Source organism: Protopterus annectens, chromosome 12.part0 (genome assembly GCF_019279795.1).
Source record: "Protopterus annectens isolate FY-2018-M chromosome 12.part0, PAN1.0, whole genome shotgun sequence".
NCBI lineage: Eukaryota > Metazoa > Chordata > Ceratodontiformes > Protopteridae > Protopterus > Protopterus annectens.
This window is the reverse complement of record NC_056746.1, coordinates 23,222,631-23,239,441: the sequence shown is the minus strand read 5'-3', so window position 1 is coordinate 23,239,441 and position 16,811 is coordinate 23,222,631. Positions and strand designations below refer to the sequence as shown.

The 16,811-nt window shown below is 36.3% G+C and overlaps 1 protein-coding gene across 1 annotated transcript in view; it reads right to left on the bottom strand.

The window, feature by feature from the left end:
- The window catches only part of LOC122816340 (syntaxin-binding protein 4-like), an 869,603-nt gene that overhangs the window by 105,232 nt on the left and 747,560 nt on the right, over positions 1-16,811 (bottom strand). Inside the window, exons 17-18 of the mRNA XM_044089066.1 lie at positions 8,212-8,403; positions 4,464-4,580 (exon numbers count right to left, since the gene is read on the bottom strand). Of these exons, the coding sequence (XP_043945001.1) occupies positions 4,464-4,580; positions 8,212-8,403 (309 nt within the window). The remainder of the gene's footprint in view (positions 1-4,463; positions 4,581-8,211; positions 8,404-16,811) is intronic.

Below are 16,811 nucleotides of genomic sequence, written 5' to 3'. Positions count from 1 at the left end.
CGTTATACTGGCTAACATAATACTGGTAAAAAGTAAGAAGTGATGGCAGTATCTCTATGTTCATAATAATTTTCTTCCCTTTTTCTTGTTTAACAAAGGAAATGTTGAAACAATTGGTATGATGGTAAGTTTATCAAGGACTATCTTTAATGTGGCAGTATTTTACAAGTGTCTAAATTTGTAATCTGAAATGGTAGACATGTTTCTATATGTTTTAATAGATAACTTTCATGAAGAATACCACATCATTGCTGAATATGTAAACATTTCCAGTATATAATGTGTAATGTGTCATTCAGGGGAAAGGAATGCAGTTTTCTGGAAATTATCACTAACTGAGGTTACACCCAGCATATTGTATCTGCCATAAAATGGACATATGACTTGGACATGATTTCATCCTGATCTATGTACCAGGACAATCTAACCTATACCACCATTGAAGAACATGGACCATTTATGCATAAAGCTACATTCTAAACTAAGGGGTCGAACAAACTGATAGAGTTATTAAAACTTATACAGCCTGATTAGTGTAGAATGGAAAAAGTAATCCAGGAGTGGGACTGAGACGCATTAGATAATGAAGTGTTCATTTGTGACAAGAAGAATGCATTAGTATCTCAGCATGTTCTGACACTGAATAGCTACCAGAATAAACCACCATGTCAGAATAAAAAATCAGTAGATTATATAATGAACTGAAACAATGAATGAGAAGGTCACTGAAAAACCAATCAATAAAAACAAAATGAAAACTCATCAGCACAGCATAAGCAGAGTGTTTGACTAAGCATTAGAAACACAGGGCTTTTATACCCAGCTGATGTCCATTATCATTAGGGTCACTGCAAAAATATCACAAAAATATCACATACAACAAACTAAAACAATGAGTGAGAAGGTCACTGAAAAAACAGTCAGTAAAAACAAAATGAAAACTCCAGCAAAGCTAGAACTTCCACTGAGTGACCTCCCAAACCTCTTGTATTAAAATGACAAAACAAGTCATGGGCATTCAGAATTGCCAATTAGCTGAAACACCTGATGTTCATACGGATCATTTGCATATATCCCATGTGCCTCTGATACAAGAGGTTTGGGAGGTCACTCAGTGGACGTTCTAGCTTTGCTTGAGTTTTCATTTTGTTTTTACTGATTAGATTCTATAATGAGAAAAACAATTGTTTGAAAGTATTTAAGAAATTTCCGTAAGTAAAACATAAACAAAGACTCAAAAAGAACTACTAAAAGTTTTGTCTAAGATGACTTGAGTCAAGAACACCATGTAAGAAAGGGACTTACCCATGTGTTCACTGGACAATACAATTTCTGTGCTCATGTAAAAAAGTTAAAATTTGTAATCAGACATGCTGTACTTCCCAGATTATTTTTTAGAGCAGGGTGATTATAGAAACCATGTAAATTGTAAGTATTTCAAGTGAGACTTTTGCCACTCATAATTGCAAGTTATCTTAAGGGTGGCTGTGGTGGCGCAGCAGTTAGTGTTGCTGCCACACAGCAAGAGGTTCTCCAGTTCGATTCTTCACTGGGGTGCCTTCTGTGCAGAGTCTGCATGTCCTCCCTGCAGTCATGTGGGTACCGTCTCGGTGCTCCAGTTTCTTTCCACGCCCCACAGACGTGCTGCAGGTGGACTGGACACTCTAAATTGGCCCTAGGCGAGTCTGTGTGTGTGCCCTCTGTGGAAGGTTTTGTGCCAGGCTGGCAACTTGACACCATAAAACTCCACTGCCAATTGTTCTGCGGACTGTTGTTCTGCTGTGTTGACCCCTAACAGGAAAAGTCAAAAGGGGAAGAAGTGGTCAAGTTATTTTATACCCTTTAAATGTTGATGGAGTTGAATACTCTGCTGTGCCAAAATATTAACACTGGGGACATCTGCAAGTTTAAAATCAGATATGCCTGCAGGATTAGATGTTGCTCTGGATATCTTCATTAAGAAATTGGGTAAAAGCTTATTTCCTATAATCATTAATTTGTTCCTACTTCTGCTAAGAGCTGGCTTTGTACCTGATAAATGGAAATCAGCCACAGTTGTAGCAAAGCATTAGATAATAACTATCATGAACCACTGAAACTACAGTCTTGTAACATGGACATATATTTTAGGGAAATTATTTGAAAAGTGCTGTTGAAGTTTTTTTTTCTTGTAAACCTTACTGAATTGAAGGTGTTACATCATTGACTTGTTTTCTTTATGGGAAAATCATATGCTGCAATGCTTGTACAACTCTATAATAATGCTATTAAGACAAATGAGTTTGCTGTTCCTGTTGATGCAGTTTGTTTAGACTTTAGGGCAATGCTTGTTAGCATCTCACATGGTGAAATTATTTACAAGCTGCTTAGTCACAATGTTAATTCATGTGGCTTGGTAAATGTACATGGTCACATAACCAGTAGGATTTATAAGCTTAGCTAGAAAAACCTGTTGAATGACTAACCAGCATAATTCTTAATTCACTGCCATCGAGTGTGTGTTTATCAATTTTGAGAATGAGAAGAAGGAAATAATACTCTATGCCATAAATAAAGATGTTATTCTCCCTGCTGACTATCATAAAGATTTAGGAATTTTGCTTCTAAATATCATTTATTTTCAAAAAATTTAGAAAAAAGGCCTGTGATATGTTGAGAACAATAAAGTGAACTATTTTTTCAGCAGCAGCTCCTGTCTTGATTCCTATTTACAGCGCTTTAATAAGACCACCCACTGAATAGCACTGCATCATTTTACATATATTCAGAAACAGATCTCAATAAGATTGAACACATTTAGTGAACATTTACCAGAAAGATTAATGAAGTGGAAAAACCTTAGCTATGGAATGTGCCTAGAAACTTTTAATTTATCATTTCTTTATTATATTCTTGTAAGGGAAGATATAATTAAAGCATTTAAGAGCCTACATAGCGATATCATAGGGACTAATACGGACTTGATCTATAATAGTTATAATATTAACACACACAATAATAACATACTCCTGCATATTGATAGTGGAAATTCAAGGCTGAAGATTAAATTATGGCCTGCACATGCAGTTTGACTGTGGAACAGGTTTTAAAGGGAAATACAATCATCTACATCTCTGTCTGACTTGCAAAACATGCTTGGTACATATTTACTGCTACCTGGGCACTTAGATTTTTTTTTAACAATGTCTCATGTTTTTGCCTCATGAAAGGGCACTCTACTTTTCCAAGAACTAACCCCATCTAGCTACCCCACTGCTATAGAAATGTATAAATCCATCTTGTTAGAGAAAACAGCTCAAATGCTTGCTGGTGACTGCACAATGGCATTGATTGTCCCAGACTGAAAAAAGAGTAGAGTCATCATGGAGTCATACTGTCGTTTAACCCCTTGTTCTATGTTCTACATTTTTCTTTCTTACAGCATTAAGGGACACACATAATACACATGTAAATATAAACATAAATATATAGCCCCCCCATCCACGTCAATGGGTCACCTCTTTTGAGCTCTGTTGATCTATAACCCCTGTCCTATGCTGTCCTTAACATGGGTGCTGGCAGTTATGAACAAGTAATCCAAAGCCATAACTTTTCACATCATCATAATGTAAGGAAGTGGAAAACTGAAAACATATATAGCCATACTTTTCTGATGAGAATAACAATGATGTGTTTGTAATTTGCTTGTTTTCAACAGCAAAAAAAATTCTGAAAAGAAATAAATTGCTACTAATCCATACTGCATAAAGCAGGACATATGAAACTAGTGCTACAGACAGAAAACTGATGCAAACATTTCTGTGGCTTAAGAATTATGCACACTAAGTAAGCCCTGAATGAATGAATATAAAGTGTGAATTCAACAACACATCAGTGAATTATAAACTTTCTTGTTAGAGTACTCAAATGTTTTTCTAGGGGCAAGGCCTTCTGTACAAACACACCCCTGATGACTATATGTATATATATATATATATATATATATATATATATATATATATATATATATATATTTATACACACACTAATATCTGGTCACTGTACTTTGGAGGAGGTGTATCTCCCAAGACACTCAATCTTAGATTTAGTATCTGTTTGCCATATTTGCTATACTGTTTTCATGATTACAGGTAATTTTATCTTAACTAGTAAAGGACTCCATTTTAAGTCTGCCGTTATTTAACATTAATACTCACTATTAAAAACATGCTCTTCCACAGTATTTTCTAAAATGATGTTTTCATACCAGGATAATATCAGATTTGTGTGCCATTATTGTTCAGACGTGAAGGAGCAAACACCTTATCAGACCACTGAGTTTGTAATATTTTGAGTCTTTTGTTGTTGCAGTTTTCATTTACTGACCTAGTACAGTTTCTACTGCCTTGTACTATAAAAAGCAGATATTTTATGTGATTGAAAACTGACCTGCAGAAAATGGACAAAGTTAAAATAATTTTCACCTGTACAAATGCTAGCAGTCTTCTGTTGGAAGCTTCCAGATTTTTACGGACAGATTCAGATTTACGAAACTGGCAGTAAACAACAGAAAGACGTTTCTTAAGTTCCAAGACATCTTCCTGAAATGAAGTATAAAACACAGTGAATAAGTTGTCTTGATTCCTAACATTACAAGAGGACATGCAATTCTGCAAATCTATCACAATCCTGCAACAGATTCATGGTACAGTGGCACGAATATCTGTCTGTGACTCCAATGGCCCATGATTGGACATCACTCTGGAAATAGGAGGAGCCAGCTGGAAAGGGCGGGTATGAACAACTGATGTCAGCTTGCTTGTCCTGGAGAGGAGGGAGGTTGTGAGGTCCACTGCTTTCTTAGCAGAGGTTGGATGTCATAGAACATTCTATAGGCATTTCCTTAGGCTGTGACATGTGGCTTCCTCCCATGAAGTGTATGGTATGTAGCTGAGGATGCTTATGTGCAGGAGTGTGCATTCTTCTAAGGGTTTCACTGCAGGCAATTCACTTGAGCAACTCTGGAGATTGGGGATAAGGGTAAAATACATGCTTCTAGGGACAGTTAAGGTCCATATTCAAAATCGGAGTGGCTGTAGTCTGGTGGGATGAAGCCAAATCATCAAGTTGCTCAGACAAATGTGCCCCTGGGCCCATTAGAATAGAACACTGTGTGGGCAGCACTAAGCTGTGGGGACCCAATACCCTTTATCCTTGTCTGGATGATGACCCCTCCAGACAAATGAAATGGGGCTGAAAGTTGGTAGGTATGAAGAGGTAAAAGCATACAAATAAATTATGGCATTCAAGTGTACACATATAGATACAATATAGATCAATAAAATAAATGTATGACATGTCAAACGTATAAAATATATCTTGTGATTTTTAATTCTCAAGTACAACAATGCCATTCTAACATACATCTGAACCTCTTAGTAAATGAAATGTGGACAATAATGAGGCTACAAAGGCTCAAAAATAGGGACAGGTTTGAAATATTGCACTTATAAACTTAGAAAGTTGTTACATTAACAGGATTTGTGTTAGCATGCATATTATTAAGGATATGAAATCTGAAACTCAAATGTATGACATTACTTAGTGATGTCAACCCACAGTGATTTACCAGAGAACCACAAATTGTATAAGGAACAGACCAACAATATGAGGTATTCTGTGAAAATCTAGATGAGAGGTATTCTGCCCATCAATAAATACTGATCGATGTGAGGACAGATACCTTTTACAGAAAAATTGCTCAGTAAAAGTTAGAAAATTATATGCTTAACACAGGCAGGAAAATCTCTGAGCACTAATCATAGACAGTCAGCAAATCAAGGTAGCCTGTTTATGTATAGCATCTGAAAGTGGGCCACAGTGTGGTTCACATCAGCACTGAGCAGCAGTTGTACCTCCCTGTGCATCAGGACTGCACTCAAAGATTTCTGGCAGCACAGAAATGCATGGCAAATACATTGCTTTTCTTACACAAATTGCTCTGTCTAGCTGCAGCTATTTTTAGAACAACAATTATCAAGGATTTTTGCACTATAATGATACCCTTATTCATTTCTGTGCCAAGTTACCGTGGCAGACATGCCCTCGGACATGTGTAGCTGCAATGCTGGATTGCTAAGGGTAAGGGTAATATGAAAAAGGAAAGCTGCACCTTAGCCAAACAAGATGAAATTCCAGGTAAATTATTCAGTAGGGTTCCATGTGGAACCCTCTTTTTGGTATGCAGTTTATGGTTAAGCAAACAGTGGGAATCTTGGTATGGGCTAACACTATCCTGTAAAGGTGGGAATCAGCAACACTTTAGAAATAAACATGAATAGAAAATATTTTATCTGCACTCCTTAACTGTACAGTAGCTATATTTGACATCTAGTTTTACAAAAATATCACACTGCATTTAATTCTCAATTATATTTCATATATGTGCGCATCATAATATTTTGTTACCTGATGCTTAATGTTTGTATGTGATGGATGAGATTTGTGAAGGACACAGTCAAAGTACAGTGCAAGGTGATGTGCAACAGCTAAATCTACCATGGGCTTTATCACATAATGTTACCTACAGCATAATCATTTACTGAAGCAGCCATAATTAGGCCTTCCCTGTAACCTGATATATCAATAAATAACTTAGCTGTTATGGAGAGAAAGGAAGTGTTCATTGATCCCCTGGGACTATGGCACATGTCTATACAACATATGGTGAGACACTGATCCCAGCTATTTGAGATCCCTTCCTTGACCCACCCATCCATCCATCCATCCATCCATCCATCCATCCATCCATCCATCCATCCATCCATCCTCAACCCCTTTTCTCGTTTTTGCACATGGAGCCAGGGTGTCCCTACAACAGTGACAATCACTCAAGCCAAAGTTTCCAATGCTAGCCCTTCCATGGTAGTTCATCCATACCCCCTCACACACACTTATGGCCAATTTGGAGTGTCCAATCAACCTACTACATGTTTTTGGAATGTGGGAGAAAACAGGAACACCCAGGGGATACCTACGTGACCGCAAGGATCTCTTCCTCAACATACAAATATAAATAATAAACAGAATCAACATATTTTTTAAACTCAAAAAATCAACACATTTTTTTATGGAGTTTTTAGAATATGAGTGTAATTGATTTGAATTGATGACCTGATCATTGTGTATTTAAAGTACCTGAGTTATCCATTCTGTTTTGTCACTCAAAGAAGCTCTACATGTGTAAAAGTTTATATAGATCATTATTTTAGAATAAAGTGACTTACATTTCTCTTTTACCTGAAATAGGTAGTTGGTTTATTATGAAATTATACCAAATGAAAGGAAAAACAATGATTACTCTAAATTCTTATATACAGATATGTCTCTTGAAACAGTTGAATTAATATTTGGTTGTACAAGTAAGATAGCAAAGGATTCTGGAAATGAAATCGAAAAATCCTCTAGACTTTGTTTTATGCAATTGTTTTAGTTACTTAGCCTTCCTGCCTGCATCATAAACTTCAGTGTTTGACTGCTTGACATAAAACCTAATTTAATGATTTCCCACAGATCTTTGAATGTTCTGCTACTAAAACACTTGTTACCAAGGTTGACTTAGCAGACATAAAGACAAGAGCAGCTGCTGTGAGACTAAATAGTCAGAAGAGGTCAGCTCAGCAAGCTTTTCACTGCCCCTACCAAATGTTCATACACAATATCAGCTACTATGCGTTTAGGCTATAAGTGCAGTTGACCAAAAATTTACCAATGAATGGAGAACAAGGGAAACAGAAGACTTCCCTTGCATTGCTGATTTTCTGACATACTGTAGCTACACCTTTATGAATCCAGATCTGTGACCTCATTTGATGTTGTTCATCTACTTTGCAAATTTTTCTTCAGGCTACTTCACTAAAAGACGTTTGCTACAGGGCCTTGTCTGCTTAAAAATTCTAAATGATTAATTATTTAATACTTAAATAAATAAAGAGAAATTCAGGATACGTAACATGGAATTCCACAGGTAACTGCTGATAGAAACCTATGAGAAAAGATCACATTTCTGATGATCTTTTCTCCTCAGGCCTCTACTGAAAAAAGGCTGCAGCCCAGTTGGACTAACCCAGTCAACAAATGTCACATAAATAAATAAATAAATAATAAAATGCGTGCAATATAACTTTTCACTGCTCTTCCAGTCCATACAATAAGCAGTACTCAATTAAATACCTTTGTCATTTCTGAATGTGCATTTATATTAATTTCAGACATTTCATTTTTCAGGTCTGTGATTTCTGCTTCCAGGAGTTGAATCACACCTTCAAAGTCTTGCTCAGCACTCTGCTTCCTTTTCTGTGCTGCCTCCGACACCTGTAACTTAGTGTACAGGTCCTTGTTCTCTGCCTGCAGCATGCTGGCATTCTGGAATAAAAAACGAAAGAGGCGATAAAACAGTTTTACAGTGAACAAGCTTTTTAAAGCTAAGTTAATATAAATCTGTGGCATTTACCATGTTAATATAAACTTCAGACATTTACCATTCAACAAATGATAACTGTTGGACATGCTCCACTTAAAGAAATCCCAATCCCTCCGAACTACACGCACTAGGGACCTAATCCTTGTCACCACAATAAACAGAACATGCCGGAGGGATAGATTCCTGTCCCAGAGACTTCCCATACTCTGGAATAAACTACCTATCTATATCAAACAACGTTCCTCATTAGCACTCTTCAAGAAAAATCTTGATGACTGGATGGGAAATAGGAAATTCACCCCGGGGATCACTTCTGTGGCTCTGCTCGACAGTGGCACAGGAAAATAATTTTCTTGGGTGGCAAAAGCCAGGGTACCTTTTTGGCTGGGCTTGTATAGGCCCCAGGGCCGATAGCCTAGTACCTACCTATGAACCTATGAACCTATGAACCTATGAACCTATGAACCTATGAACCTATATATTGTCTCTACTATGAAATAGTAGTTGCATAACCTGTCTTCCCCTTTCTGGGTGCTTCCTCTTTTTCACCATGATTATGGGAGCATGGAGTTAGTATATGTATAACAAATAAGACTAGCAGCAAAGCCTCGCATATGGAGAGAGTTTACAAGAAGGCTCTCCCCACCGCAAAAACACTTTAGTGCAGATGTTACCAATTGTTTTATGTGGGTACATGTTGAAAAGTTTGACTCAGTTTGCTGTCATCGTGTATGGTTCAAGTCCCTAGAGTGGATGCTATAAACATATACATGCAGGTCAGAGCTACACTTTCAGAATGTCTCTGTCCCCTAGGCTGTGTATTTAACTCATCTTTTCCTTATTCGCTCCTCTCAGCTCCTACTCCACCAGACTGTAAAACTACTCACTTCACACCATTATGTAACTGAAGTGATAAACTACTGCTGCATTGCCATTTTCACTAATTGTGCTTATTTCATTCATTTTTACCTCTCTTCTGATTTAAGAAATGCTTTCTGGACTCCTAAGCTCTCACCTGCCTGTACTAAACACTGCTTTTACCACTTTAAAAATATCCAGTTTACAATCTGGGACGTTTTTACTTTAGTTAGATAGAAAAAAAGAGTTTGCTAGGTAAGAAAAAGGGGCTTGAAGGGCAAATCTCCACCAAATACAGCCATTGAAATAATATGGCATGTTTGATGTCTATCAGGTGTAAGGTATGATCTGACTGCATATTATATTATTCATAGTACATTGATTTTATAACTGATAACATGAGGCTAAAGAATCCTTCTGTAAGCACACCTATACTACATCCAGCTCAAGGATTTCTGGCACAAAATAGAGATATTCCTAGGAATGTCAATTTATTGCCTCACTCAGAGTATGTTCTGCAAACAGAAATCACTATTGTAATCCTAACAATCATTTATTTACATATTTGTTTCTTAAATGGATAGGTGGATTGGTCTGGGGACCATTATCAGCCATGTGCTGAACTAAAGGCAATACAAATAAATTTTGATAAAGATGGAGGTACATAAACCATAACGCTGCAGTGTTTGAATATAATAGATTCCTAACATTTAGTGGTATGCATATTGTCAACAATCAAATGAGACGTGGACAGGTGATATGTGACACCATACTACAAGCTGGTAGTATCCTCACTAAATTCAAAATAATGGCCAAGTATCTCTCAAATACTTTATTATCTGTTTCACAAACTTATCTATAACCTAAGTCACAAACAAATGCCGGATGAGCTACCTACTGGGAGTGCATTAGTATGGAAAGCTCACTAAAAGAAAAGCTAACAAATGAACCTAGTAATAGGATCATAGAAAGTTACTAGGCTAATGGCCCTAGGGCCCTTACAAACTTAGCCAAGTTCTACCCTTATTTCCATGATCAGCACCTATTGCCCCTGTCCAAGAGGGACACAGGTGGAACCCCCAGGGTGAATTTAAGGTTACCCATCCAATCATTCAGACTGCATTTGAAGAGGGCCAATGAGGTGCTCTGTTTGACATAAAGTGGGAGTCCGTTGCAAAGGTGTGGTAATCTCTGGGAGACAAATCTGTCCTTCTAGCAGGTACTATTAATGTTCCGTACCAGGTTAAGGTTTTTAGAGCGAGTAACCCATGTACCATTTGACTTACGGAGATGCAGCACTTCCAATAAAGCAGGGCCAGAGATTGTCTTGTATGCAAGGCAGATATCACCTCAGAGTAGTCTACATTTAACAGAATGAAGTGCCAGTGATTTCAGATGATCTACATAGGACAGATGCCGAAGGCTTTAAATTTTAACCTTTGTGGTCTCCCAAATTGCTGCAGGTGCCTCGAAAAGTACATACCAAATGAGGCATTGTACTCAGTTATTGGCCTGATGAGGGAAGAGTACAGGGAGGTTATAACTTCTTTTTTTCTTGAGGCGATGCATTTACTTATGAGATGAGCAATTTAGAAAGCCCCTCTTACCACTGTGGAGACATGGTGATCAAAGGTAAGGTTGCTGTCAACCTGTGTGCCAAGGTTTCTCGCTACTGAGTACATACTTAAGGTGTTGCTATTGATGTGGTAGCTATAAGGGACATTGCTCTTACCAAAAGGGATAATAATACATTTTTTTACATTAAGTGTAAGGCCATGACTTTGGCACAAATCATTTGTTTGTGTAAGATCCTCCTGTAGGATGTTGACATCATTTGGAGAATGTATGACTGCTCCCAGTTTGCAGTCATCAGCAAACTTTGTCAGCCGCAGACCTTTAGTTTTTGCTTATACTTCAGAGAAATAGATTCCAAACAGTAGAGGTCCCAAGGCTGATCCTTGTGGAACACCACTGGTTACAGGTCTGCTGTTGGAGGTGGATTCTCCTATTTTGACTATATGGGTTCTATCAGTGAGAAAGTTAGTGACCCATCTAACAATATAATGGTTGATACTTAGCTGGGTGTGTTTGTCAATGATGAATGATGATAAAGAAAGAGATACAGGGAAAATATACAAGAACAAAATCAAATAATGGAAACAGTTCTCAAGGCAATGATATATGCTATAGAAACAGCTATATAGTCCAACTTCTCTATTTAATCATTTTTGTTGATGCATTGAGGAGAGATGATGCAGTACTTTTGCTCTGATGACTGACACATTTTTGTTTGCACTCAACTATGACATTTAGTTCAACTTGACAGTGGTGATTTTAGCAGAAGCTTTCCCTCAAAAATTATAGCAAATGTTGGTGTTCTTAATGAAAATGTCTGTTACTTTTCCTGGATAACTTCTTTTGATTCAGTTCTATTCCCCATGCCTCATCTATTATCTGTTATTACCCCCCACCCCCATCAAACCCTCTAAAAGCAAGTTGAGTTTCCTCTAGTTGTTGTTGTTTGTCTTTTCAGCTTTTCCCGGTTCGGGGTCGCCGCAGCGGAACTCCGGTCAGCTAATGATTGGCAGTAGATTTTTTTTTTTATGGTGCTGAGTTGCCAGCCCGACACCCAACCTTCAATGAAGGCATGCCCATTCACACGTGTCTTTCGAATGCCACTCAACCACGGTGATTAAGTTATTTCAATCAACCATCCCAATGTTGAAGCTATGCAAGTATTAGGGGAAAGGACACACCTGAAGTTACGTGGATAGAGGAATATCAAGATAGGAGGAAGATAGGGTCAAACAGTGGGATTTAGGCAGAGAAGCCATAAAAGTAGGAGGAAGAAATGGTTGAGAACACTGGAGTAGATGGATCCCAAGGCTAGAGTGGTGGCCAGATGGACTGATATCCTTAGAGAAGGGGTCAATGTGAGTGAAGCAATAGTAGAAAGAAAGGTAACAGGAAGACCTAGGAGTAAGATTCTGGGGACTAAAAGCCTACAATATCAGACAGGCAAAGCATAGAAACCAAGGGTCCAACAGATCAAGCAAGGAAACGTGTTCTAGGAAGGACAACAGAGATACAGAAAGGTATGCAGCTCCAAGCATTTTTATCCTTGTAACTCAGGACTCAGTCATGAAGAATGTTAGGTGGTGAGGAAGAAAAAAACTAACAAAGAAATAGTAAGGTACATACCTGGGATGAGCTGACAGGATGAACCTGGAGGTGTGGAAGATCCCTACTGGTAGGAAAAGGAGTCATATCCAAGTCCAAGTATTCCTGTGGGAACCAATGGTGTATTTTGGGAGGCAGAATATCTTAGAAGAGGGATAGGAGGTAGTAAAGAATTTGCAGGGACCAGGATATAAGTATTCTCAGAAGGATTATTAATACCCACTGCAATACACATAGAAAGAACAGAACTCCCTAAATCAACTGCCAGCAGAGACAATAAACAAAGCATGGGGGCATCAGTTTAGTAGGAAACTGAAGGAGAGCCTGGCATGGAGGTGGATTCTGTGCTATAAACATATTCCACCTGGCACTGGGCTGGTCTGCTTGCTTTGGAATTTTTATTATCTAAAAATAAATCAGCTCTTTATATACTGTATGAACTATGTGATTCTTTTAAACATCTTTTCAATGAATTTAAAATAGACATACAAGAAACATCACACACATGCTTAAGCAGCCCCACTATTACAATACTGAGGTGCAGTCAGTATTTCTATAATGTCAGTTTGCAATACTGAAAGATTTCATCTGTATTACCTTTACATTTTTACTAATTAATTCAATCCTTTTTGGGGGTTACGATTACCATGTCTAATCATTTCAATTACTATCATTGAAACTTCACTGAAAAATGGGGAAGAAAAAAAATTGTGTGACCAGATAATATTCCATCCGTATTAATTTTAAGTAGTCAAAATGTCTTGCAATTTTATATTCTTTATTTAATAATCTTCTAATCTTGGAAAAAGTCAAGTATTACTCTATCCTTAAGAAGAGCAACCAATTTAAGGTTCAGTATTATAGAACAATTTTGTCTGACACCATTATTGGGTAAATGTTTTGAAAAATGTCTAATCCAGCTTTTAGGGTATCCATCAAACAGTTCATGGTCTCTGGACATAAGTCAACATGGTTTCATTACAAGGAGGTCAACTTTCATCAATTTAGTAGATAATTATGACGTTAGCTTTGCAATGGACATGGGGCTTTTTGCAGGTATTATTTTTTGCTAAGGTGTTTGACACTTTACCTTATTCTTCAATATATAAAGCCTTAGAACAAGATCAGTTTAACCATTATTTGTTTAAATGGTGATTTGTAGGATGACCTCAATGAGTAACAATACAAGGGGTTAATTTTGGTTATTTAACAGCATCTCTAAGGGTTCTCCAGAGTTCAGTATTTGGTCTATTTTTACTTAATTTAGTTTTTTTTTCTATTATACTTATTTATAAATCCTGCTGGATTAACAAGTATGTGGATGATTGCAAATATGGCTTTGTTGTTATATTCAGTGGTGACACAACTGAAAAAAAAAAAGATATCTGAAAGATACTACTGAACAGGCAAAAAATGTTGGCCTCCATTTTTTGTGAAATCAAAGTACAGGTATACATTTTGGAAGGCAAGCATGAAGATATCTGATAGCTTTAAATGAAACCATGCTTGAAGATAGTCATGGTACAAAGATCTTGACATCACAAGAACTAGTACATTTTCATTTGAGAGTCATGTTAACAACATTGGGATCAAGGCATTAAGATTCATGGGCATAATGATAAAACATATTTCTTTAAGAGATGAAATAAGTATGGTTATGCTTATAGCATATATCTAATGACCCTTATTAGACTATAATAATTAAATTCACATTTATACACGCCAACTTCAAATTCTTGAATCAGTACAAAGGAAATTGACAAAAATATTTCAGCTGTTAAAGACTTGAGTTATCATAATGTATGCTTAAAGCTAAACTTGTTTTTACTTCACTACAGAAAAAAGCAAATTTGGCATACAACGCCTTCAGTGATGATACACTGCAGGAGCTACTTAACTGTGATCTGTAGTCTAATCCTATCATTCATAAGTATAACAAAAAACATAAACTTTTATGTTCACTTAATAAGACTTAAATGAGAAGTAATATAGTATTTGGGTATTACTTACTAAACATCTGGAATAGAGTACCCTGCAGTGTAGTGTCCAATATGCGTACACTACCCTGCAGTGTACACATATTGGACAATATGTTAAACTTCAAGGAAAATTTGGACTCTTGGATAGTTCATGATGTATTTAATTGTAAATTTATGGAGTCAGTGTAATATGGCCTTTAGGCCTAAACACTGCTTTCAATAACTTATGAACTAACTTATATTAAACATGAAATTCATCAACTCAAAAAGAAAATACAATCAAATAACCTTATCATAGTTTTAAATATATTTTAACATTCAACTTTTTATGTAATTGAATCATATTTACAAAAAAAAAAAAAAAAAGAAAAAAATGGAAAAAATCAGAACACTTGATAAAAATATATTAAACCCAAAGAAAAACATTCCTAAATTACTATATTTACTTTTTTTTATAAATATGTATGCATTCAGTATTTATCTAGAAATGTACCCAGCTTATAGTAACATTTTAATTTGAGTGAATTTAGGCTACCTCTTACTTCATTGCATTAATTTCTTTTAACTAAGTATTATTTATCAGTAATACCCTGAGATCAATGTTTGTCAGTGTATCTCTTTTGGTGTATATAATAATAATAATAATAATAATAATAATAATAATAGTAATATATAGGGTTATGATTGGGTCACTGATCATGACAAGCTAAAGAGGTGAATCTTGTGATCTGTGTTAAGAATGCATTATACTTTGTTATGATCAGAGATCAATCATAATCCTTTGTAGTACTTGGAGATTTCTCTGCTCTATGTACTACAAATTAGTCAAAAGTAAGATTAAAACAACCAAAAAAATAATAAAAAAACATAATGTATTGTATTGGCTTCAAAAGCTGGTAAAGCAGTGGAGAAGTGGTTGACATCCTTAAGTATTCCCTGTGTAAGAGGAGCAGGTATAGTCAAAATAGAGAGTTTACATTATTAGACAGCAGGCGGAAACAGGAGTTGAAATTAAGCTGTTTCTTGTCCTGTTGCTGTTTACTGGTCGGCACTGTCTCCTTTTAGTGCAGACTCAACCTTAACAGTGCATAGGCTGGGTTAAAATTGTGCCTTGTACTATAACAGTGCTGAACCAAGATGTAATTTAGCCATGTTTTGAGTGTAATCACAGTGCTGCATACACTACAATAATAATATTAATTTTATGGTTGTTGTTAGTATGGTCCATAACAATGGTCTTTGTAAACTAGGAATCTGATCAGGAACAGTGAGATTAAATAAAATTCATCATTGGAATATATTAATATTATCTGGCCACACAAATTAACAAAGTTCTTCAAGTTTAAGAGAAAATTACTTTATTCTTAAGTGGTCATAATAAATATATCCCACCTTAGTTTCTCAATTATAACTGTATCTCCAACAATTAGAATAGTCTCTAAAACTCTTTTGATAATTTAAATGGTTTTAAGAATGTCACTGGTCAAGAATGAATCAAAAAGAGAAGTCATGAAGTAAAAGTTGAGGAACTATCTATAAACCAAATTAAGCAGCTTTCACTCATCAGCATGCATGTTTTCAATGAGAATCCAAAGTCTTCTTCAAATGTAAGGATTCTAAGCGTTTTATTTCAGGATTTTTTTTATTAGACCTGTTTCTAAGTAGTACTCAAACAACAAAGTGGTTCTGTTTTGTTGACTCTATCCCAGTCTGTAGTATTCATTTAGGTTATTAAAAAGCCATTAAATGTATATGATGTTATCTGTTTATGTGCCATAGATTTGCATTTAATGACCATATGTGAAAACCTGCATTAAACAATCAAATTAAGGGAACTGCACTGATGTGTACTACCTCTAGGTCTACAGAAACAATAGTATTGAAACTTGAGATGAGATAGCTTGTCTTTTTTTTTAAAAAGTAAAAGGAGATGGATATAATGTTTCAGAATAAATTCATAATGCTGAATGGCCGAAACACTGAATGGCTTTACCCCAAACATGAAAAACCAAAAATGAAAATGTTGTTGAGACCATGGTACAGTGGGGATTTGTGTTTTCCCTTCCCCACTGTTGTGCAATCTTGGAGTTGGTATATAAAATAAATGTGTGGGGGGGGGCTGAGGGGGATGCTTGGAGGCTTGCCCCCTGCAAAGAATGTTAGACATATAAGGTAAACAGCAAAGCTAAGCCCAAGAGAAGTGTAGAATATTAAATATATAAGCTCAGAAATGCAATACAGAAAGAACATGAGCCCACATGTATATATTAAAGTAGGCAGAGGTCACTGCCCTGAAACTGTGAGTTCACAAATAATCAGATAAACATACTGGC